At 48.9% G+C, this 26,323-nt stretch overlaps 1 protein-coding gene across 1 annotated transcript; it reads left to right on the forward strand.

The window, feature by feature from the left end:
• Positions 1–10,317: 10,317 nt before the first annotated feature.
• Positions 10,318–23,500, forward strand: LOC125512396 (uncharacterized). Its single transcript, XM_087530176.1, has 9 exons — positions 10,318–10,464; positions 10,698–10,764; positions 13,841–13,962; positions 14,061–14,165; positions 15,281–15,352; positions 15,581–15,693; positions 20,747–20,789; positions 20,931–21,045; positions 21,121–23,500. Exons 1-9 carry the CDS (start codon positions 10,318–10,320, stop codon positions 21,951–21,953), a joined length of 1,617 nt encoding a protein of 538 aa, XP_087386302.1. The 3' UTR covers positions 21,954–23,500.
• The last annotated feature ends 2,823 nt before the right edge of the window (positions 23,501–26,323 follow it).

Genomic DNA, 26,323 nt, shown 5'->3' on the forward strand with positions numbered 1-26,323 from the left:
AACGTCGTAATCGTACTTTACTAGATATGGTGCGATCCATGATGTCTCTTACTGATTTACCGCTATCATTTTGGGGTTATGCTTTAGAGACGGTCGCATTCACCTTAAATAGGGCACCATCGAAATCCGTTGAGACGACGCCTTATGAACTGTGGTTTGGGAAGAAACCAAAGTTGTCGTTTCTGAAAGTTTGGGGATGTGATGCTTATGTGAAAAAGCTTCAACCTGATAAGCTCGAACCCAAATCGGAGAAATGTGTCTTCATAGGATACCCAAAGGAGACTGTTGGGTACACCTTCTATCACAGATGCGAAGGCAAGACTTTTGTTGCTAAATTCGGAGTTTTTCTAGAGAAGGAGTTTCTCTCGAAAGAAGTGAGTGGGAGGAAAGTAGAACTTGATGAGGTAACTGTACCTGCTCCCTTATTGGAAAGTAGTTCATCACAGAAACAGGTTTTTGCGACACCTACACCAATTAGTGAGGAAGTTAATGATAATGATCATGAGACTTTAGATCAAGTTGCTACTGAACCTCATAGGTCAACCAGAGTAAGATCCGCACCAGAGTGGTACGGTAATCCTATTCTGGAAGTTATGTTACTAGACCATGACGAACCTACAAACTATGAAGAAGCGATGGTGAGCCCAGATTCCGCAAAATGGCTTGAGGCCATGAAATCTGAGATGGGATCCATGTATGAGAACAAAGTGTGGACTTTGGTTGACTTGCCCGGTGATCGACAAGCAATTAAGAATAAATGGATCTTCAGGAAGAAGACTGACGCTGACGGTAATGTTACTGTCTATAAAGCTCAACTTTTTGCAAAAGGTTTTCGACAAGTTCAAGGGATTGACTACGATGAGACCTTCTCACCTATAGCGATGCTTAAGTCTGTCTGAATCATGTTAGCAATTGCCGCATTTTATGATTACGAAATTTGGCAAATGGATGTCAAAACTGCATTCCTGAATGGATTTCTCAAAGAAGAGTTGTATATGATGCAACTGGAAGGTTTTGTCGATCCAAAGGGAGCTAACAAAGTGTGCAAGCTCCAGCGATCCATTTATGGACTGGTGCAAGCCTCTCGGAGTTGGAATAAATGCTTTGATAGTGTGATCAAAGCATTTGGTTTTGTACAGACTTTTGGAGAAGCCTGTATTTACAAGAAAGTGAGTGGGAGCTCTATGGCATTTCTAATATTATATGTGGATGACATATTGTTGATTGGAAATGATATAGAATTTCTGGATAGCATAAAGGGATACTTGAATAAGAGTTTTTCAATGAAAGGCCTCGGTGAAGCTGCTTATATATTGGGCATCAAGATCTATAGAGATAGATCAAAATGCTTAATTGGACTTTCACAAAACACATACCTTGACAAAGTTTTGAAGAAGTTCAAAATGGATAAAGCAAAGAAAGGGTTCTTGCCTGTGTTACAAGGTGTGAAGTTGAGTAAGACTCAATGCCCGACCAATGCAGAAGATAGAGAGAAAATGAAAGATGTTCCCTATGCTTCAGCCATAGGCTCTATCATGTATGCAATGTTGTGTACCAGACCTGATATGTGCCTTGCTATAAGTCTAGCAGGGAGGTACCAAAGTAATCCAGGAGTGGATCACTGGACAGCGGTCAAGAACATCCTGAAATACCTGAAAAGGACTAAGGATATGTTTCTCGTTTATGTTGGTGACAAAGAGCTCATCGTAAATGGTTACGTTGATGCAAGCTTTGACACTGATCCGGACGATTCTAAATCACAAACCGGATACGTGTTTACATTGAACGGTGGAGCTGTCAGTTGGTGCAGTTCTAAACAAAGCGTCGTGGCGGGATCTACGTGTGAAGCGGAGTACATAGCTGCTTCAGAAGCAGCAAATGAAGGAGTCTGGATGAAGGAGTTCATATCTGATCTAGGTGTCATACCTAGTGCATTGGGTCCAATGAAAATCTTTTGTGACAATACTGGTGCAATTGCCTTGGTGAAGGAATCCAGATTTCACAAGAGAACCAAGCACATCAAGAGACGCTTCAGTTCCATCTAGGATTTAGTCCAGGTGGGAGACATAGAAATTTGCAATATACATATGGATCTGAATGTTGTAGACCCGTTGACTAAGCCTCTTCCACGAGCAAAACATGATCAGCACCAAGGCTCCATGGGTGTTAGAATCATTACTGTGTAATCTAGATTATTGACTCTAGTGCAAGTGGGAGACTGAAGGAAATATGTCCTAGAGGCAATAATAAAGTTATTATTTATTTCCTTATATCATGATAAATGTTTATTATTCATGCTAGAATTGTATTAACCGGAAACATAATACTTGTGTGAATACATAGACAAACAATATGTCACTAGTATGCCTTTACTTGACTAGCTCATTGATCAGAGATGGTTAAGTTTCCTAACCATAGACAAAGAGTTGTCATTTGATTAATGAGATCACATCATTAGGAGAATGATGTGATTGACTTGACCCATTCCGTTAGCTTAGCACACGATCGTTTAGTATGTTGCTATTGCTTTCTTCATGGCTTATACATGTTCCTATGACTATGAGATTATGCAACTCCCGTTTACCGGAGGAACACTTTGTGTGCTACCAAACGTCACAACGTAACTGGGTGATTATAAAGGTGCTCTACAGGTGTCTCCGAAGGTACTTGTTGGGTTGGCGTATTTCAAGATTAGGATTTGTCACTCCGATTGTCGGAGAGGTATCTCTGGGCCCTCTCGGTAATACACATCACTTAAGCCTTGCAAGCATTGCAACTAATGAGTTAGTTCCGGGATGATGTATTACGGAACGAGTAAAGAGACTTGCCGATAACGAGATTGGAACTAGGTATTGAGATACCGACGATCGAATCTCGGGCAAGTAACATACCGATGACAAAGGGAACAACGTATGTTGTTATGCGGTCTGACCGATAAAGAATATGTGGGAACCAATATGAGCATCCAGGTTCCGCTATTGGTTATTGACCGTAGACGTGTCTCGGTCATGTCTACATAGTTCTCGAACCCGTAGGTTCCGCACGCTTAACGTTTCGATGAGAGTTATATTATGAGTTTATATGTTTTGATGTACCGAAGGTTGTTCGGAGTCCCGGATGTGATCACGGACATGACGAGGAGTCTCGAAATGGTCGAGACATGAAGATTGATATATTGGAAGCCTATGTTTGGATATCGGAAGTGTTCCGGGTGAAATCGGGATTTTACCGGAGTAGCGGGAGGTTACCGGAACCCCCCGGGAGGTTAATGGGCCTTAGTGGGCCTTTACGAAGAAGAGGAGAGGCGGCCAGCACTGGGCCGCGCGCCCCTCCCCCCTTAGTCCGAATAGGACAAGGAGAGGGGGGCGGCGCCCCCCCCTTCCTTCCTCTCTCCCTCCTCTTTCCCCATCCCAAGTCCTAATCCAACTAGGAAAGGGGGGAGTCCTACTCCCGATGGGAGTAGGACTCCTCCTGGCGCGCTCTCTCTCCTGGCCGGCCGCACCCCCCCCCCCTTGCTCCTTTATATACAGGGGCAGGGGGCACCCTAGAGACACAACAATTGATTGTTTGATCTTTTAGCCGTGTGCGGTGCCCCCCTCCACCATAATCCACCTTGATAATATTGTAGCGGTGCTTAGGCGAAGCCCTGCGTCGGTAGAACATCATCATCGTCACCACGCCGTTGTGCTGACGAAACTCTCCCTCAACACTCGGCTGGATCGGAGTTCGAGAAACGTCATCGAGCTGAACGTGTGCTGAACTCGGAGGTGTCGTACGTTTGGTACTTGATCGGTCGGATCGTGAAGACGTACGACAACATCAACCGCGTTGTGCTAACGCTTCCGCTTTCGGTCTACGAGGGTACATGGACAACACTCTCCCCTCTCGTTGCTATGCATCACCATGATCTTGCGTGTGCGTAGGAAAATTTTGAAATTACCACGTTACCCAACACTTCGGGTCCATAGTTATTAGCTAGATGGCTTCTTCTCTCTCTTTGGTTCTCAATACAAAGTTCTCCTTGATGTTCTTGGAGATCTATTCGATGTAATTCTTTTTGCGGTGTGTTTGTGGAGATCCGGCGAATTGTGGGTTTATGATTAAGATTATCTATGAACAATATCTGATTCTTCTCTGAATTCTTTTATGCATGATTTGATATCTTTGCAAGTCTCTTCGAATTATCAATTTGGTTTGGCCTACTAGATTGATCTTTCTTGCAATGGGAGAAGTGCTTAGCTTTGGGTTCAATCTTCCGGTGTCCTTTCCCAGTGACAGTAGGGGCAGCAAGGCACGTATTGTATTGTTGCCATCGAGGATAAAAAGATGGGGTTTATATCATATTGCTTGAGTTTATCCCTCTACATCATGTCATCTTGCCTAATGCGTTACTCTGTTCTTATGAACTTAATACTCTAGATGCATGCTGGATAGCGGTCGATGTGTGGAGTAATACTAGTAGATGCAGAATCGTTTTGGTCTACTTGACACGGTCGTGATGCCTATGTTCATGATCATGCCTAGATATCATCATAACTATGCGCTTTTCTATCAATTGCTCGGCAGTAATTTGTTCACCCACCGTAATATATGCTATCTTGAGAGAAGCCAGTAGTGAAACCTATGCCCCTCGGGTCTACTTTACATCATATAAGTTTCCGATCTAAAATTCTAGTTTACTATTTATTTTGCAATTTTTATTTTCCAATCTATACAACAAAAATACCAAAAATATTTATCTTATTATCTTTATCAGATCTCACTTTTGCAAGTGGCCGTGAAGGGATTGACAACCCCTTTATCGCGTTGGTTGCAAGGTTCTTATTTGTTTGTGCATGTACTAGGCGACTTGCCTGTAGTCTTCTACTAGATTGATACCTTGGTTCTCAAAAACTGAGGAAAATGCTTACGCTACTTTGCTGCATCACCCTTTCCCCTTCAAGGGAAAACCGACGCATGCTCAAGAGGTAGCAAGAAGGATTTCTGGCGCCGTTGCCGAGGAGATCTACACTCAAGCCAAGACATACCAAGTACCCATCACAAACTCTAATCCCTCGCATTACATTATTTGCCATTTGCCTCTCGTTTTCCTCTCCCCCACTTCACCTTTGCCGTTTTATTCACCTCATTTCCATTCGTCCTTTTTCTGTTCGCCTTCTTTTGCTTGCCTCTTGTGTGATTGTGTGTTAGGTTGTTTGTCTTGCCGTCATGGCCAGTCCTTCTGCCATTGTTAGTAGTCCCGATAATGAAGTTCTTAGTTTTAAACAAAGGGAGGGAGAAAATCTAAAAGATGCTTGGTATAGAATTAGCAATGCTCAAAATAGATCTATTAAAAAGCAATCTACTTCCGTTCTTCTTCGCAATTTTTACGTAGGCATCACTCCTTGGTATAGATATGTTCTTAACACCATCACCGGAGGGAATTTTTTGGGAAGCCATACTTTTGATTCTTATAATGCTATGATAGATTTGTTAGGCCCACCACCTCGTTTGGTCAATGGAACTATTTTAACTTTGGAACATGTGATGCAAAGGCTTGATATTATTGAAAATAAAATTGCCATTGTTGAGTTAATTGAAAATTTGGATAAAAAGATCCACAACCAAATTACCCAATGTGGATCTAAGGTAGGAGTTACTCTGAAAATTTTGAGAGAAAAAGAACCCTTAGTTAATGAAAAGATGGATCAAGATTCCACTAGAATTGATAAACTTGAGGATATTATTACCAATTTAGGGCCTGCCTTTTCTGCCATGAGAAACACTTCAAACCCTCCTCCTACCAACGTTTCTAAGTTTATGTATGTTCCTAAGAATAAGGGTGAATCTTCTAGTAAAGAGAATGCGGATCTCAAATCAATAGGTGTTCACCCCAATTTTTTCGTTATCATTATGGAACCTTTTGCTACAAATGATTATCTTGATTTCTTGCCTAGGAGTTTGATCATCAATAAAAAGAAGGAAACTCCTAAGGGTTATAAGTGTTCAATTGAAGAATTGCATACCAAAGATGACAATACCTAGATCTATCATTGTCTTTATGCCTAGCTAGGGGTGTTAAACGATAGCGCTTGTTGGGAGGCAACCCAATTTTATTTTTCTTCCTTGTTTTTGTTCCTGTTTAGTAATAAATAAATCATCTATCCTATGTTATGATTGTGTTTTTTATGTTTTAATTAGTGTTTGTGCCAAGTAAAGCCTTTAGGATCTTCTTGGGTGATTGTTATTTGATCTTGCTGTAAAAAAACAGAAAGTTTGCACTCACAAGAATAATTTTAATTTTTTACCAGAGAGCGATAAAATACTGATTCCAAATGCAGTAGATCATTATACAAATTATTTAGGACGTCCTGATTTTTCAGGATTTTTGGAGTTACAGAAGTATTCGAAACCTACAGATTTCTACAGACTATTCTGTTTTTGACAGATTCTGTTTTTCGTGTTTTTTTGCATATTTTGATGAATCTATGGCTAGTATCGGGGGGTATTGTCGGTGTTCTGGGAACGGGGGTCCCCAGACTTGCCTGCCTGCGGCCCACGACATGGCTCTGTGAGCGGGCCCGTACGGCCCATCTTCACCAGCAAGGACTCAAGACCCTCGCGAGGGGCCAAGCCTCGCGAGGCGGACGACACAAGACCTCCTCGGGAGCGGCCTCACCAGGCAGGCTCGCGAGGGGCGGAGAGATCAAGGCACGGCAAACCTCGCGAGGTTCTCGTGACGTGAGCCATGACGATCGAGACCAGGCAGGCACCAGGCGGGCGCTAGCGCGCGCAGCGTCCTTGTTTCCTCTTTGGTGCTAAGGGGGAAAGCGCAGGCGCGGAGTACCGAGGCATCAAGCAAAGGTTTCCATATAGGTGCAACGAGACCAAGATCAGTAGGACGGCAAGATGGAGGTCACCATGGAGCCCAAGGCGGCGTCACCACCAGAGCCTTTTGTAGGCGAAGACCACTTTTGTCAGGATAAGCTGTACTAGCTGTCTCCTTTCAAATTGGCCGTTGTTGGCTCCCTTCCGCTCAATATTTGGAGAGAGGACCAGGGCCTCTTTAAATAGAACTATCCACCACCGTAGCTAGGCGACCTCATCTGAGACGAGGGGCGACCTGATCTTAGACTAGAACTAGTTCATCCCCACAATCACATCCACCCAGCACAAGAACACCTCTCCTCAGGAGGTTGTTCTTCCCCCTGTATTGTTCATCCTCAACCCGAGAGGCAATCCACCACCACCACAGTGGAGTAGGGTATTACACCACAACGGTGGCCCGAAACAGTATAAATCTTGTGTCCTTTGTGTTGCGAGTTGGTCGAGTTAGTCCACGAGATCTTAGCAAAACTAGGACGTGGATCGGTAGGGGGGAAATCTTCACGCGCACCCCAGTGTTCGAACCTTAAGGGTTTTACTGGAACCCGTGATCCGACATTTGGCACACCAGGTAGGGGTACGTCGAAGCATCCCTCCATCGCTCTGCGTCATGTCGTTTCATCGTCTCCATGGCGGACGCACGCCGCGCCCGCGCCGAGCACCACGCTGCCCTCGCTAACCACGTTTCTCAGACGGCCCCTATTGGTGGGCCACCCCGTCGCTCTCCGTCGCCTTCCGCCAACGCCGCCACCGGCCCGACGAGGAACGAGCAGCAAGCATCCTCGCTACCCCCCTCAGTGCGACAGGACGGCCACACCGCCACTCCATCACTGACTCCCGTTGGTTCGTCATCTCACGCTCGTCGCGTCCCCACGGACGCACGGGCCGCGCTCCTCATGGCGCACGAGCTCCTGCGCTACCGCCCAGTCGACGACCTCTACGAGGACTGGCTTGACCGCATCGCCGAGCTTGTCCGCGCCGCAGGGGGCTCCCCTGCGCCGTCCCACTCTCTTCCTCGCCCTCCACCAGCCACGGGCGACTCAGCTCACGAAGCACCTCCACCACCTCTGCACCAAGACGACGCCCTAGCGCCAAGGCGCGCGGCTCCATGGCGCGACCCACCGCGTCCAGCGCCCGCGCATAAAGAAAGAAGCTGCCAAGAAGTCCCTCGACCGCAAGAGAACGCTCCGCCACTCCTCGCACCGCCGCGCCAGGATCGTTTGTTGCGGCAAGGCCCCTCGCCGCTTGCCGTAGCGGCGCGCGGGTGCCAAGACCAAGTTCCACCTCCAAGGTAGGCCTCGGTGACCACGGCCGGCTGCCACGCCTTCACCCCCGAGCTGCATAGCGGCGCCTGGCCGGGCAAGTTCAAGCCAAATCTGCCTCCTCGCTATGACGGCACCCCTGACCCCGCGAAGTTCCTGCAGCTCTATGAGCTAAGCATCGAGGCGGCCAACGGCAACGAGAAAGTCATGGCGAACTGGTTTCCCATGGCCATCAAGGATGGCGCCCGCTCCTGGCTCCTGAACTGCCTGCAGGCTCGATCTCCTCCTGGGACGAGATGCGCGACCACTTCGTCGCCAACTTCCAGGGCACTCACGACCGACCCCCAGCCACGGGTGATCTGTGTCGCGTCAAGCAACAACCAGGAGAGACCCTCCAGAAGTGCATCCAGCGCTTCAACAACGTTCGTCTCAAGATCCCCAAGGTAACGGACGAGGCCATCATCTCCGCGTTCTCTGATGGCATCCGCGACGTCAAGATTAAGGAGGAGCTCGCCATCCACGAGGAGCTGTGCATGTCTCTGGATGTCTCTGGAGTTTTTCAACTAGGCGACCAAGTGCGCCAGAGCTGAGGAGGGGCGCCTCTCCCTCCTCAAGCTCCCGGTTGCGAACCCAGAGGAGAAGAAAGCCAAGGCCAAGGACGTGTAGCGCAAGGGAGCAGCCGTGCTCGCGGCAAAACCGGACACCAAGCGCGGTAGAGACCAGCCCGAGTCATCCAAGAGCAGCCGACCGTTCTGCGCTTTCCATAACCTGCATACCCACAACACCAGCGACTGTCCAGAGCTCAGAGCCATTCGAGAAGGGCGCTTCGATCGACGCCCCGAGCGCAGCGACCGGGGCTACGGCCGAGGAGGACGTGGTGGCGGATGCTGGTACGACCGTGGCCCGCGCCAGGAGTGGCGTGATCGGCCTCATGAAGCACCGCTAGCAGGATCAGCCTCGCGAGGGCGCCTGGAGGGACCAGCCTTGTGAGGATCGTCCTCAAGGCAACGCTGGCCTTCCTCCACTACCGCCACCACCCAGAAGGAATGACGACCACCATCAAGATGAGGGGGCTGGGGGCTTCCAGGATCCGCGCGCTATCGCCTGCATCTTGGGCGGAGCTCAAGCCCCAGCCTCGTAGCGTATCTTCAAACAGTTTGCTCGCAAAGTGAATGCAATCCTTCCCAAGCTCGAGGCCACACGCCCGCTCAGATGGTCCAAGTGCCCCATCACATTCAGTTCGGCAGATCAGCTCAAGTGCGCAGCTACTGCAGGCGTCCTCCCAATGCTTTGTTCACTAGTCATCAGCAACGTGCAAGTTACCAAGACCCTCATCGACGGCGGCGCAGTTCTCAATGTCCTATCCGTCGACACGTTCGACAACCTCCAAGTGCCACATGAGCAACTTCAGCCTACCAAGCCTTTCTCAGGAGTGACCGATGCCTCTACTACCCCGATCGGGAAGGTTCGCCTCCCGTTACCTTCGGAGAACGCAACAACTACCGCACCGAACTCATCAACTTCGACGTAGCCTACATCCGCCTGCCATACAATGCCATCCTCGGGTATCCAGCCCTGGCCAAGTTCATGGCGGTGACCCATCACGGCTACAATGTCCTCAAGATGCTGGAAAGCGGCGGAATCATCACAGTCCCGTGCGAGGAAAGAGACGCGGTGTGCTCCCTCGAGTGTGCCTTCCAAGCTGCAGCAATCGACGACCCCGACGGCCAGGGCGAGCGCCCCTCCTGAGGCCACCCCCAAGAAGAAGAAGCAGTTGCACCACGCAGGGCCTCAGGCAAGCGGCGCCTCGTCAGGATCGGTGCCCGCGCCTGGGGCGCCTCCCTCCATTGCATAGGAAAGTGCGCCCAGCGCCCCTCTCGGGCAGGGCTCGGGGGCTCTCTTCTGGAGGGCCTCAGATTTTGCCAACATCACGAGGGAGGCGCTTGGGCATCACTTGGAGGCGTGCTTCGTGGCACGTTTCCCTCAGGAGAACACAGGGCAAGGAGTGCCCACCGTTCAGGAGTTCATCACCAATACCACTGAGGAACTGCAAGACGCAAGGGCCATGCGCGGCGGCCGCCGCTCACCAGGCACAACTCCCCATCCAGGCGAGGATGCCGGGCTGCGCGCCTGCATCGACGTCCCAGGGCTCAACTGGGCCACCTCTCAGGAGCTTTTCTGGCCTTCGCGCATGGGGGGCTGCGAGGGCCCGCCTCACAGCTATGTTCGCATGCCTTTTGGCCTGCCGAGCGTGGCGACCGCCTATCAGCGCAACCTGCAGAGCATCCTAGCGGCTCAGGAGGCCAGGCACCACGCTGTGCTGACGGAGATAAAGACGGTCCTCAAGGAACCCCCTGGACCCCCAGAGCCTCCCGAGGCTCAAGGCCCCGGTGGCTCATGAGGAGTAGCCCCTTCGCCGCATACCTTCAGCTGCCCCAACACTCCTTCATCAACAGAACCAGGTGAAATTTTCCAAGTTCATTCAGCTGGGAGCACCCCCAGGGCTGCATCATTCCCAGGCCGCGTGGGTCCATCCCTGTGGCATGTATCTTTCTTTGTTTATGTCTTTAGCTTACCTTGCTGGGGCGCCCCTCGAGCTGCATCATCCCCAAGCCGCTCGGGCCGGACCCAGTGGCGCGTATCGTTATGCATTTACCTGAGCTAGGTTGCCTTTCATGCTTAATCTATCTATGACTATCACCTGCTTGATTGTCGCCCATCGCGGGAGCCGTGCGCCGGTTGTCTTTCTTCAGGACCCTTCGCTTGAGAGGATTAGGCACGGCGTCTGTGCTCGGGCCCGTCCCTACAGCATCGATAAATCCAACGGCCGAGCTCTGTCTGGCGGGCCGGCCCCGTTCACGTCACCTCCTGGGGCCGTTGGTGCTTGGCCTTCTCACGCGATGACCTCAGGAGATTCGTTCGGCGCAGGTTGTCTAACCACCTCGCAGGACCAAGACAGCGAACAAGAACCAAGACGAGGGACAACCCGCCTTGAGGTACGGCCTCGTGAGTCCCGCGCTGGCTCACGAGTGCCCAGACACACCCTGTCTAGCCCTGCCGTGCAAGCCACGTGCCAGGGCGGGGTTATACACGCCCCAGGGGCTCTCCGCAGTAGGGAGCCCCCTCCCACGTACCGGAGGCGAGTCGGCAATCACCACGGCGATCGGTGCCCTTCCTCGCGCTAACTTGCAAGAACTTCCTGAAGGCTACAGTAGGCGGTACCGCAGACTCTCCCTCTTCTCTCATGCGATTCGCTTGCGCGTTAAAAGGGGGGCTCTTGAGCATCGCGCCTCAGGAGCTCTTACTGGCTCTCCATCCCTCACCCCCTGGCCTTGACCATGGCAGGCGACCTGGCATACCAGCGGCTGCTGAGCTCGTTCGAGGGTCGGGACCTTAGGACGCATAGCACCAAGAAGAACATGGAGGGGAGGGGGAGGCCCGCACGGGCCTGACCTAGCTACACTACAATGGCCGACGTACGAGTTCGGCACGACTCGAGGAGCCGACCCCGGACAGCCAAGATAAGTTCTCGCTCTAGATCCACCAGTCGCTACGGCACGGGACCCTCGCTCACTCCCTTCACTGCTCTACAGCGGCAACATTTTCTTCCTTTCCCAACCTAAGACAGTTGCTTATGTGCTAAAGGGGACCTCTTGAGCATTGCGCCTCAGGAGCTCTTACTGGACCTCGGGTCGCTCACCTCCTGGCCTTGACCACGGCACACGACCTGGCATACCAACGACGGCTGCAGCCTGCCTGGGGAGGGGAGGCCGAGCCTCGGCAGGATAGAGCATCAAGCTGCCGCAGGATTGGAAAGGGGAGGCCGAGCCTCGGCAGGATATGCGCATGCAAATCTTCATAATGAGGGCTATGTTGACAAAAGGCATTACAGACGCTTTACACGCCCCCACGGGGTTCATTTCTTGATTCCTCATAGGGAACAAAAGGGAAGGAATTCCTAGGAGTTCTATCTACACGCACCAGATGTCGCCGGCGCCATCATCAACAGTGGGCCACGTGAGGCCGGCGCCAACCCCATCTAGGGACTTGTCAAGTCGGGCAGTTTCCGAGGCAGCGTGGGGAAGTGGAGACGCCCACGTCCAATCAACCGCCACACGTCGACCAAGACCGCGGGCTATTGGGGCCCGCGACGCTCCGTACTTGACCCTTGGCTTCGCCTCGAAGTGAAGCCTAAGCACGCCTTGGGCCCGGGGGCTACTGTCGGCATTCTGGGAACGGGGGTCCCCATACTTGCCTGCCTCCGACCCACGGCGTGGCTCTGCGAGCGGGCCCGTATGGTCCATCTTCACCAGCAAGGACTGAAGACCCTCGCGAGGGGCCAACCTCGCGAGGCGGGCGACACAAGACCTCCTCAGGTGTGGCCTCACCAGGCAGGCTCGCGAGGGGTGGAGAGATCAAGGCACGGCAAACCTCGCGAGGTTCTCATGACGTGAGCCATGACGATCGAGATCAGGTGGGCGCCAGGCAGGCGCCAGCGCGCGCAGCGTCCTTGTTTCCTCTTTGGTGCTAAGGGGACAAGCGCAGGCGCGGAGTACCGAGGCATCAAGCAAAGGTTTCCATATCGGTGCAAGGAGACCAAGACCAGCAGGACGGCAAGACGGAGGTCACCATGGAGCCCAAGGCGGCGTCACCACTAGAGCCTTTTGTAGGCGAATACCACTTTTGTCAGGATAAGCTGTACTAGCTGTTCCCTTTCAAATTAGCCGTTGTTGGCTCCCTTCCCGCTTAATATTTGGGGAGATGAACAAAGCCTCTATAAATAGAACTAGCCACCACTGTAGCTGGGCGACCTCATCTGAGACAAGGGGCGACCAGATCTTAGACTAGAACTAATTCATCCCCACAATCACATCCACCCAGCACAAGAACACCTCTTCTCAGGAGGATGTTCTTCCCCCTGTACTGTTCATCCTCAGCCCAAGAGGCAATCCACCACCACCACAGTGGAGTAGGGTATTACACCACAACGGTGGCCCGAAACAGTATAAATCTTGTGTCCTTTGTGTTGCGAGTTGGTCGAGTTAGTCCACGAGATCTTAGCAAAACTAGGACGTGGATCGGTAGGGGGGGAATCTTCGCGCGCACCCCAGTGTTCGAACCTTAAGGGTTTTGCCAGAACCCGTGATCCGACAGGTATGAACCATAGAGAAGTTGGAATATAGTAGTTTAACACCAATTCTAACATATAATGTTGCTAGCCAACTTGGCTCCACGAAGCTCCCTCGATTTGGTCCACTTCTGTCCGTCGGATCGACCATCAGACGCATTTGGGCCGTTAGATCTTCACTTTGTGGTCAAACTCAATTTTCACCCCATGGTCATCTGCATTAGCCAATGACTGGTGGGCTCGTCTCGTGCGCTCATTGACTGGGTGTGCCTTTCCGATGTCCCCGAGGGATTCTCCAATCCCCTTCGTCCGCGCCCGGTGCTCGACCTCGAGAACAAGCAAAAAGGTCAAACCCTAGCCGCCAAACCCTCTCGTCCCGAGCCCCGCACCCCCTCTCCCACGCCGCCGCCCCTCTCCCCGCTCGCCTTGACGGCCTCCTCTCCTCCCCGTGCCGCCGCCCGCCTCCCTTCTCCCTGGAGCAGAGATGCCTCAGTAGGGGTAGAACACCGGGGCTCTCCTTGACCTCTCCTCTCCTTCCTTCTCTCTCACATCCTTCCCCTAATTTCTTTGCTTTCTCGATCCGCAGCAGCGTCTCCATGGACGTCAGTAGCAGCAGCGCCTCCATGGACGCGGCGGCGTGACGGCTCGCCGGGGTGGATCCCCTCCTCCGGCCCCATCCTGCACCTCTCCGGCTGCCCAGTTGCAACGGTGAGCTCTCCCTTTCCCCGCCTCCTCTCCTCTCCTCTCTCACATCAGATCGGATCGGACCCCTGATTTCTTTTTCTGTTCGATTCGGTCCGGAGCAGCAGCAGCAGCAGGCGACCTGCAGCAGCTCCTTCCTACCTTCCATGGACGAGCTCGACGGAGACGTTGTCCAGCCCGACCACGGCCACGACTACCTCACGCACAAGGTCCCTTCCCGCTACTCCACCTTCTTCCATGGATGAAGATGCTACATACACTGCTGCTGCTGTTTGTCAAATGAATGAACGAACCTTCCTTCCTTACTTAATTTGACAAATAAATCAACCTTCCTCTAGATCAAGCAGATAATGAATGAATGAATTTGCAACTTCGCTGCTAAAATGAATGGCCAACTTCTCTGAGGTTTATTTTGGTCAATGAATTTTTATACAAATGAATCAGACTGATATTTGTTTTCTTATTAGTCACGCCTGTCGGGGTGACTATTGCTTTGCTGCAGCAGAGTTTGCAACGGATGCTTGCTTCCTGAGGTGAGTGACCACCTATGCATCGTGACGGCGGTGGATGATGGCATCACCTACAAAACCCCAATGTTGAGCTCTCTCTCTGCTCGCTCTGAGCCGTGCCTGTCAAGACAAGGTTATCTCATGCTAGGGTTGTTCACTTGCCATGTACTACTACAAGAATTGTCGCTGTCCTCTGTTTATTTTCCCCTTGCTGTACATGTTATTATGGTTTATTAAGTGCTCGATTGATGATCTGCTAATCATGTGATCACTACTTCAGTTAGTGTTCTAAATGCTTAACTAACTGCGCCTCAAACGGCAGCTGCTCTTCTCCGCCTTGGACCAGAACCCTGGCAGCTGGATAAGAGCTTTCACTCGCTTTTGGCACCCTCACTGCCATTGGCTGCATACCCAAGTTCATCTCTCCCTTTCTTTGCCCCTGTGTCTCTTATTTATTTGATTTGATCTGAGAATGGAATCACTAGCGATATGTATTTTCGATTTAGGTCTTCAGAAAGAGTATGGGATGTCTGAGCAAGCTTTTTATCCATGCATTTTTTCCTATTGCAATATTTAGTTGATTTCGCAATAGAAGATTTGGACATATTCCTTGTAGATCTAGGCCTGTAATCCACGTGTTTGTTACTCTTCAACATTCAGATCAAGAAGTATTTATATCAACTTTTTCCCAAATTACACACAATTTTCAAGTTCTTTCATTTTCTTTAAGGAGCTCCTTCAGTTTGTATGCTTGAATATCTGAGGTAGTTCTGCATTCTGACATGTTCTCCTGCATCTCTCTTTATGTTCTACAGATAATTGATGAAAAAACTTTGATAAAGAAATACCGGCGTCGTCTCATTGTCTTCATCGACATGAGCATCTCTGTCAGACCACGCGTCCATGCCTTCTCATCTACCTTGCTGGAGTGGCCGCCTCCTCGCTGATGTATTGCGCTGCATCGACCTTCCTCTGCTGCCGCTGCCCGGGTCCCTCCGCTCGCTCCTGCCGAGGTCGCATGTTTGTCGAGGCATCAAGACACCTTGGTTTTCTTTTCTTTTTCCCTATTTCCGTTCTTACACTTGTTTCTTCTTTGTGGACCTCCCTGTCCTCAGAAATTGCAGGCTGAGGTGAGCACCATGAGGATGAGGAGGTCAGTGGCTGATATAGAGAGCTCCTCGAACGGGGAAGTAGCAGTTTTGGAGAAACTCGAAGATGTCATGTTCAGGTATGTTCACCGGAAGAGGGGTTACTATTTTGGCATGTCCAGTTAGTTCATGTAACCTTTGCATCTTCCTCTGGCTGGCATGTCCAGATTGCATACATGGTATTGATGTGTTGGTAAAGTCCTTTTAGATGAAAATAAAGTGCCTTTTTCTTTCTATATAGTTAACCTATGAATATTTATATTAAAGAATGTAAGAGTTTTCTGAATTTTATTTTCTCATTTGCAGTTTTGATGGGAATCACTACAAATAGTTATGTTCATGAATGTAAGTGTTTTATGAATTTTACCTCCCATTTACAGTTTTGATGGGAATCGCTACAACAACAATTAGAAGAGACTGCATTTCAGGTTCAGAACCAATTTCTAGGGGTATGTACAAGTTGTTTTTATTCCATCTTGGTTTTAAATTGGTTTTAGATTGGTGAATTAGCATAGCATAATGAATGTTGAGCTTCATTTCATCTACATTTGGTTCTGAACATGTGTGCATTTAAGAAACCTCGTATTCTTCCCTATTTTTAAGATCCTACAAAGAGACTAAAAAAATGGTGATAGGCATGTCCAGAATGTCGAAAGCTTCATTTTGGTCCATTAGATAGTTTATAGGTTTGTCACTGGAGGTTGGCTGTCACATAGGGTTCCTGCTTGTAAAAATTATATACAGCTATGAATGCTCCATAGTTCTTCATGCAACACAGCTAATTGCTGAATCTGCAATGCATGCTTATTTTTTTGCAGAAGCTTAGTGGATGAATTAGCATTGTGTAAAGTCTGTCTAAGCTCCTGTCTCTCTTCTTTCTATAAACTGGATGGCCAGGATAGATTTCTTAATAACATTTTGGGATTGTTTGAGCACTGGACAATGTTAACAGGTTTACCATTTCTCATTTCTTAATACCATTTTGGGATTGTTTGAGCACTATACCAATGTTTTGCTTTCTGCTAAAGTCAAAGATATTGTATCCTTGAACGTTTTTCAATTATTGCCAATACATGCCAAATTCTGCATATTCCTTAAGGTGACACTGATTTTGGTTTTACTTCCCATCTGCATCCTCTTATATCGTAGGCGAGAAATTTATTAAAATATTGTATTGGTTCCAAAATAATATTTTCGGTGAAATAGGGTGATAATTTCAGTATCACTCAATATGTATCATTGTCTGTAGAAAATATAAAGGTACATGCACTCATCTGTTTTATCTGCATGACCTAATTGTAATAGATGACCAGCGATTTAAGATTTGAGCCATTGTGGCTACTTTTTATGATTTTCAAATGGGTTACATGCGGATTGTCGTTTTATTTATGAGCACCTTCGTCTTGCTATCGCCACAATGGGAAATTGATCACGGTGGCAATATGCCCTTCTATGCTGTCTGATTGACTCTTTTTATTAGCATGGAGAATACCCTTTAGTTCACTAAGATTAGTGTCTATTCACATTATTCTTATATAAAAAAGATTATTGTGCTAAAAAATTGCATGACATTTTGGCAAAACATTGTTTAGTAAAAAGTTATGTAGAGGTGAATTTTAGAGGTGAAATGTTGTGGATGTTCTGACTGGGATATGCTTGGATTAACTTTAGCGTGACACCTTATTCAATATCTGTGTATTGGGTTCTACTAATTGTCAGCGCCTTAATTTTCTTTCCTCCCAATGCCATGTGATATTTACTGGACTTCAAATCACGTGCTTGCAAGTCGTTGTTGTGTCCCACTCCCCCTCCCATCATCTTGGCTTGCAGGTCGCCGCCGTGTCTCTAGCCAGTCCATGACATGGCTTGAAATCTAGCTAGGTTGTTGCCAAGTTAACTTAGGATTGGTAACCTACAATGTATTAGTGTAGCAAGCACATGGGAAGGTGGGATTACATTTTATACTCTTGAAACTATGTAGAATTTTGCATGTACATTTTTCACTAAAGCAAAATAGAGATCCCCTAACTAACAGATCTATGTTGGCTATGATCGCACCTTTTTACATTGTCATATTTGTAGATATACTGTATGATGGAGTATCAACTAGCTGCCTTTGGTCGCACTTAGTATAAAAGTCTCATATATTGTCGTGTATGTACGTTCTGCATCATACAACAACATACCATTAGTGTTTATTATACTGTCATGCCTCTACTTCTCTGTTGTATACATAGTTGCTTGTATATCTACTTGGATTGTTTGCTGAACAATTTCTCTAATGTACATCTCTGAAATTACTAATATATGGATTTTCAGATCCAAGAAAGAGATAGGACCAAGGAAATTAGGTCTCTACCTCTCTATCACTCACATTTTATTTTCCTAATATGTGGATTTTCAAAAGATGATGTGTGCCGCTCCCTCCTCTGGTTTTAGTTTCAGGATGCTTCTCTCCATGGGCATCTCTATTTAGTATGTAGAGTTCAACTAAACCATAAAAACGTGGAGGTTTATTTTATCTATGTTTGTACCCATGCAAATCTTGAATTGTTTACTTTGATGGTTTGTCGACTGTTAGAATATACTCCCCCCGTTCCTAAATATTTGTCTTTTTAGAGATTTCAAATGGATTACCACATACGGAGTGTAGATTCACTCATTTTGCTTCGTATGTAGTCACTTGTTGAAATCTCTAGAAAGACAAATATTTAGGAACGGAGGGAGTAGTATGTTGTGTTCAACATGCTCACAAAATTGAATAGAAGCCCTTCTGATGTCGAATTCAGATTAAATCTATGTACTAACTCATTCAGGTATTACAGGGTAAAACAACATTTGTGTTCTGGATTCAGTTTTGGTTCTTTTTGTAAAAGTAGTCAGTTAGTGATCTTAATGAAACATTGCATTTTTTTTCATAAAAAAATGGCAAATAAATTTATATCACTATCTATTTTACCAGGTAAAAACACCAGCATGTTGTTTGTGGTTCATGCATGGTTGTAGCGAAGATGTGCATGCATTGCTGACCATGGAGCATTGCAAGGCTTCAGTATATGTACCGCAACTCAGAGACTGGACACAGTGCCACTTGCTACAACCACCATGCAAGTGGTCGATGCTTTAGTGTTGAACTATTGATTAGTCCCTCTTTTTTCTATAATCTATGTGATGATGTCCCTTTCCATGAAAACTTGCTATGTGGATTCAATAGAAATGATGTTTTAGACATGTTTGATAGTTATGAAACAAATGCCATAGACGATAGCTATTACTATTCTTGAGACGTTTCGAACTGTGAAAAATAGCAAATGAACAATAGGCTATTATAGAGATGTTTTACTGGACTATTGTTTATTTGCTATTCAATGGTGTCTCCACAATTTTGAAGGTACATATTTTTTTAAACAAGAAAATATTTTTTTTTGCTCAAACACAAAGTCATTGAAAATGCAAATGTTTTCAATGGGAACATGATTTCAAATGGGTCTCTCTGAGCGTGGTAGCAAGTATTTTGTGCTATCAGATTAAAATATGTATATACATCTCATTATAGACAACAATCTATCATATTTCCTATTAAAAGGGATTAAACTATGCATATTTTTTTCATCGCGCACATGGATTTAGCGTGCCTCTGCGCCATTTGGCGCAACGGGTCAACTAGTATAAATAAATAATGAGTTCATGTACCTTAAAGCGGTGGTTTGTTTTCTTATACTAACGAAGCTTATGAGATTTTCTGTTGAGTTTTGGTGTTTTGAAGTTTTTGGGTAAAGATTTAATGGATTTTGGAATAAGGAGTGACAAAAGTCTAAGTGTCGGTGTCAAAACCGGCGGATCTCGGGTAGGGGGTCCCGAACTGTGCGTCTAGGCAGGTTCGGGCCCTCTTGATGGAGGTAAAACCCTACTCTTGCTTGATTAATATTGATGATATGGGTAGTACAAGAATAGATCTACCACGAGATCAAAGAGGTTAAACCCTAGAAGCTAGCCTATGGTATGGTTGTTCTTTGTCCTATGGACTAAACCCTTCGGTTTATATAGACACTGGAGAGGGTTAGGGTTACACAGAGTCGGTTACAATGGGAGGAGATCTATATATCCGTATTGCCAAGCTTGCCTTCCACGCCAAGGAAAGTCCTATCCGGACACGAGATGAAGTCTCCAATCTTGTATCTTAATAGTCTGAGAGTCCGGCCAAAGGTTATAGTTCGGCTATCCGGACACCATCTAATCCAGGATTCCCTCAGTAGCCCCTGAACCAGCCTTCAATGACGACGAGTCCGGCGCGTAGATTATTTTCGGCATTGCAAGGCGGGTTCCTCCTCCGAATACTTCATAGAAGATTTTTAACACAAGGATAGTGTCCGGCTCTGCAAAATAAGTTCCACATACTGTCGTAGAGAGAATAATATTTACACAAATCTAATCTGCTGACGTATTCCGTAGCGTGTCATCACGCCACAGCCAAGCCTTTATTTGAACCGTTTTTACTGTCCCACCTCAGCGTGTTTTGCGAGGAGGTTTCCTTGGCACGTCTTGTCGAAGTAGAGATCGTGTCTCCTTATCCCAGAATTCTCATCAATACGGGCGTGGGTAACCCAACCGCGCCATTAATTACGACACTTGGGAGATAAGCGAGTTTTATCAGGCTGGTGGCGACGCATAGTTTCGTCCGCCCATATAATTATGCAATCCGCCCAAAGCTCGGCTCGACGTGTCGTTGAGCGGCTCCCTGGATTCGTCGAATGTGAATAGTTTTTCACTTCCGACCGCTACCTCCCCCCGCCCTACGGACGACGCCGAGGTGTTGTCCCAAAAGGTTCCAAGCCAGGAGGAGGTGGTCCTGGAGCCGCCACAAGGCGACCTCCCGGACTCCAGGCGCAAAGGGGAAAAAAACCCCAAGGGCTCCAAGTCCGTCCCTGGGCCGGACACCGCACCGGAACCTTCAATGGTTCCGGAGTCTGGCAGGCGGCCCCCTAGTAAGAAGGGCAAGCCTACGACGCCGGTGACCTCCGTCCAACCGGAGGCACCGGATAATTTGCTGGAGGTGCTTAACGGCGCCTCCATCGACGAGGAGCACCGCACTATTATGAGTGCGGTGATCGAGAAGATTTAGTCCGCCAAAAGCGGGCTGACTGAAGCCTGTGCCAGCCTGCTAACAGGCTTTAAGGTATGTGAAAAATATGTGAAAATATTACCGCATAGACAGTAGCCCTTGATGCTCTGTTTGGCGTTCAGAAAGAAAAGTCGAATAGAGGATCTAACAACATTCGCAGGAGTCTAACATAATTAAGTCAATATGAGTATGCAGGCTTCGCTGCTGGCCTCTGCCGCACTGACTGCGGAGGTGGATGCACTGAAGCAGAGCCTCGAGCGGTCCGAGCAAGAGCTCGGCCTTGCTAAAAAGGAGCTCGAGAAAAAAGAAGGTAAGTAATACCTTGTGGAGTGTATTTAAAAAGATGCAGTTGCAAAAAATGACAGGATCGCTATTGGTGTTCTAGGGGCCACGACTGAGGTGGCGACCCTTAAGCAAGCGCTTTCCGAGGCCGAAAAGAAGGAGGCCACGGAGCGCACCGAGCGGGAGAAATATGAGGCGCGGGTTGGCGAGGTGCAGCAAGAGCTCCAGGCTCTCATAAAAAAACATGAGAGTTTGGAGCTTGACTCAAAGACGCGAGAGTCCGAGCTCGCGGCGGCCCTTGAAAGCGCCAAGTCTGCCAAGACCGAAGCCCAGAAAGCCCTCCAGGAAGTTGAGGCGATGAAGAAGATAGCGGTGGGTAAGGCATTCTTTATGCAAAGCAAGCACGTGAAAGTGAATTACTTGTTACTTACCCGAATCTGGAGCTCTCCAGGAGCATTCGCAGATTTGCCCCGTAGCGTGTCAGATGCCGCCACCTTCTACCGGGCCAAGGAGGGCAGCTCGACGGAGAAGGTGTTCTGGTCTCAGTATGCTGAGGCCGGACACTCGGTGCCCTTGAGCGACCAGCTGAAGCAACTAGTCGAGCTCCATAAGGTGGCCGAACAGGCCATGAAGGGCCTTATAGTTCGGCTGTGGCCTGGAGAGGCCCTGCCTGGGAGCTACTTCGGGCTGGTGAGGCGGCTGGTGGATGCCTGTCCGTGGCTTGAAGTCGTCAAGCGCTCCGTTTGCATCGAAGGTGCCCGTAGGGCGCTTGCCCGTGCTAAAGTGCACTGGGGCAAGATGGATGTGGAGAAGCTTGTGAAGGACGGGCCACCACAGGGCAAGGAGCATCGCCACCCCGAGATGTATTATGAGGGCGTCCTGAAGGGCGCCCGCCTTGTGGCGGACGAATGTTCCAAAGATGTAATATTTGAGTGAACTTGTTCGTTTTATCCTGTGCGTTGAAAACTTGTTCGTATGCGCTATGCAACGCTTGTTTTAATTTAAAATATTACGTTCTATGCGGCCGTTTATCGAGTCTGAGAGATGGCGAGTCGTCGGCTTCTGCCCCCATGCCACGAGTGCTGGGGTGTTCGGGATAAACCTGAGCACTCTTTTTCCCATTCTTGGGTCCTTCGAGGGAGGTGCTCAGCACAACGAACAAGGCAATCGGACTATAATGCGTTATCACTCTCACTTAGCCAAAGAATTTTATAATTTTAAATTTCGGCGAAGCCCCTAGTGTTTGGAAGACCGAGTTCGGGGCGCTATACACGCCTAGGCCGGACAAAGCCGACTCCTCGCTCTAAGCGGCATAAGTCTTTAGGGACTTGAAACCTCCCGAACAGCGACCAGCTCTCGCCCTATCATGACAGTCAGTTTTAGCTTTCTCTACTGAGGTGCTTAGCCCAGCTCAACCGGGGCACAATCGCAGTAGTTCTCCCAGCGCTACCTTAGCCGATATAGCGGAACGTAAGGTACCAAAACATGGAAGCCGGGTAGGGCTGGAAAAAAAGCTCGAAGCTCATGAGCTAAACGAGTAGCTCGTGACTCGGCTCGAATCGACTCGAACTCGAAGAATAACGAGTCGAGCCGAGCTTTAGTTTAAGATCGTTTATAGACCAAGTTAAACAAGCCAATCTCACGAGTACTCGTGTAACTCGTTAGGCTTGGTACAAAAGATCAGCCACTTCCAATATAAAAAAAGATCAGCCACTCAGCACCCTATGTCCCAGGCGCACAACACAAGGCCTATCCGTTGAAGGCCCAACTGCCTAGGAGACTCATGCGTTACAAGGAAATTACTATTGTTTAGTGATATATATGTTTAATATATACATAATAATTTTTATAATGTTGGAGGGTTTTATGTTCATATCTTTAACGAGCTTAACAAGCTAAACGAGCCAGCTCGCGAGTTATACGAGTCGAGCCAATCTTGGATTTGAGCTCGTTAATAATAACGAGTCGAGTCGAGCTAGCTCGTTAACGAAACGAGCTCTAGCGAGTCGAGCCGAGCTGGCTCGACTCGGCTCGAATTCCAGCCCTAGAGTCGGGCAAACCCAACTATTGACCAAAGACATGATTCGGAGCTGATGCATATAATGCTATAAGTTCGGAGGGCCGCACTTTGTGGAAGTGTTCGGACTTCTCACACCGTATTATGGGGTGCTTGAGCCCCTGGCGTATGGACCGCACCAAAGTGTACGGGTGCTAAATGTCATAACTGAACATATGTATTGAAAAAGAAATGAATAGAGAATGCAATAATAAGCTGAAGCTAAGCATTGTTTATTTTAAAAGGCTGCTGTGAAAGCAGAACGATACAAATAGTGCGATAAGCAAGAGATGGGACTATTTGACATGTCCCCCTCCAGGGGCGAGCTGCGAGACGGTATGTAAGACAGGTATTTTGCTCGTTATAGAGACCACCTGGGAATTCGACGTAGCTTTCTGCCTCCTTGGTTGTTGCATCGTGTGTTGGGCGGTTGTACTACCGGACAGTCCTTCCGAAGAGTGGAGTCCTGAAAGTAGGAAATAATGACAAAATCGGGAGCCCCTAATGCGGTTGAGCCGCATTTTTGGGCGTGCCGTGGTCGTGCCCCTCCCCCTGTGCCCATGGTATTTTCAGAGCGTAGTTATGTACGCGTAGTACTGATTTCGTAGTTTCGCGAGGGCTGGGGCTGGGGCCGTATTGTTACGCTTGCTCGGATCGTGCCAGGCGGTCTTGTTGTAGGTTACTCCGGGCGCGCTTGACGGTGTCCGGACATTTAATAGCCGGACTGGAGAATTGCCTTGAGAGGCTGCTTTATACTTCCCTTGCGAGGGCCGCCGTGTGCTCCTCCGTTCGGAGAGAGCGTTCGGTGTTTCCATTGACCGTAATGACCCCTCGAGGGCCTGGCATCTTGAGCTTGAGATATGTGTAGTGCGGCACCGCATTGAACTTTGCAAATGCTGTTCGTCCGAGCAGTGCGTGATAGCCACTGCGGAACGGGACTATATCGAAGATTAACTCCTCGCTTCGGAAATTATTCGGGGATCCGAAGACCACTTCAAGTGTAACTGAGCCTGTACAGTTGGCCTCTACACCTGGTATGATGCCTTTAAAGGTCGTTTTTGTGGGTTTAATCCTTGAGGGATCTATGCCCATTTTCCGCACTGTATCCTGATAAAGCAGGTTTAGGCTGCCGCCGCCGTCCATAAGGACTCTAGTGAGGTGAAATCCGTCAATGATTGTGTCTAGAACCAATGCGGCGAATCCGCCATGGCGGATGCTAGTGGGGTGGTCCCTTCGATCAAAAGTGATCGGGCAGGAGGACCATGGGTTGAACTTTGGGGCGACTGGCTCCAACGTGTATACGTCCCTGAGTGCACGCTTCTGCTCCCTTTTGGGGATGTGGGTTGCGTATATCATGTTCACCGTCCGCACTTGTGGGGGAAGCCCTTCTGTCCACTATTGTTCGGCGGCCGGGGCTCTTCGTCCTCGTCGCTGTGCAGCCCCTTGTCTCTGTTTTTGGCATTTAACTTGCCGGCCTGCTTGAACACCCAACAATCCCTGTTGGTGTGATTGGCTGGTTTTTCGGGGGTGCCATGTATCTGGCACGAGCGATCGATTATACGGTCCAAACTGGACAGGCCCGGAATGTTCTTCTTAAATGGCTTTTTCCGCTGACCGGGCTTAGAGCCTCTGAATCCGGCATTAACTGTCGTATCTTCAGCGTTGTCGCTGTTAATGCGGCGCTTGTGCTTGTTGCGACGCGACCTGCCATTGCTGTCCTTGGTATCCGAATTACCAGGGCTCTTGGTCATGTTATTGCTACGAGCCAGCCAGCTGTCTTCTCCCGCGTAAAAGCGGGTCATGAGTGTCGTGAGGGCTGCCATAGATTTCGGCTTTTCCTGTCCAAGGTGCCGGGCAAGCCACTCATCACGGATGTTATGCTTGAAGGCTGCTAGGGCCTCTGCGTCCGGACAGTCAACGATTTGATTTTTCTTGGTTAGGAACCGTGTCCAGAATTGTCTGGCAGATTCTTCTGGCTGCTGAATTATGTGGCTCAGGTCATCGGCGTCTGGTGGTCGCACATAAGTGCCCTGGAAATTGTCAAGGAATGCGGCTTCCAGGTCGTCCCAACAACCAATTGATTCTGCTGGCAGGCTGTTAAGCCAATGCCGAGCTGGTCCTTTAAACTTGAGTGGGAGGTATTTGATGGCGTGTAGATCATCGCCACGGGCCATGTGGATATGAAGGAGATAGTCCTCGATCCATACCGCAGGATCTGTTGTGCCATCGTATGATTCAATGTTTACGGGTTTGAAACCCTCTGGGATTTGATGATCCATTACTTCATCTGTGAAGCATAGTGGGTGTGCGGCGCCTCTGTACTGGGCTATATCACGACGTAGCTCAAATGATCTTTGTCTGATGTGTTCGGGCCGGCCAGATTTACTGTATCCGGCGTGACGGTTATCGTCTCGTGTCGTGGGGCGCCCGCGCGATCCGTAGATCGATCTTGTTTGCCTTGCCCTGTCTTCCAACATATTTCACAGGTCTAGCGCATTTCCCCATGCCTTGGTATTTTTTGAGCGACGCCGGGGTGCGGCTTGAGTGGAGGGCCGGGAGGACTCTCTGTCGCGGCCGTGAGGTGGCCGGTCAGCCGCATCATGCACTGATGATGTAGGCTTAAGTGCTTCCTCCTCTAAACGGGGTAGCAACCTGCGCTTTGGGTAGCCCTTGGAGGGGCGTTCGAGTTCGTATTCCTCGGCCGCAAGGACTTCCGTCCATCTGTCGGCTAGCAAGTCTTGATCAGCTCTAAGCTGTTGCTGTTTTTTCTTAAGGCTACTCGCCGTGGCCATAAGCCTGCGCTTAAAGTGCTCTTGTTCGACGGGATCCTCAGACACGACAAATTCGTCGTCGCCGAGGCTTGCCTCGTCTTCGGAGAGAGGCATGTGATTATCGTCCTCTTCTTCTCTGTCTGCCGCTCTCTCAGGGGGGCTGGCTTCTCCATCCTCCTGCGCTGAATCTTGCTGGAGAGAATTGTCTTCGGCACTGTACGGGGTGTCATTATCTCCCATGCCGGCATCACCGTATTTTCTTTGGCAGGACTTAGAGCGGCGCCGCTGACGCCGGCGCTTGGGGTGCTTCTTGGAGGGGTCATCCCCCGTTGTTCCGTCGCCATTGCCTTCTTTGGGTGTATCCACCATATATATGTCATATGACGAGGTGGCTTTCCAGTGCCCTATAGCCGCTGGTTCATGTTCGTCTCCTACATCGTCGTCCATACCGTCGATGTCTTCGGAGTCAAAGTCGAGCA

The sequence above is a fragment of the Triticum urartu genome, chromosome 6A, assembly GCF_056163025.1.
Source record: "Triticum urartu cultivar PI428250 chromosome 6A, HENAU_Tu73, whole genome shotgun sequence".
NCBI classification, from domain to species: Eukaryota; Viridiplantae; Streptophyta; class Magnoliopsida; order Poales; family Poaceae; genus Triticum; species Triticum urartu.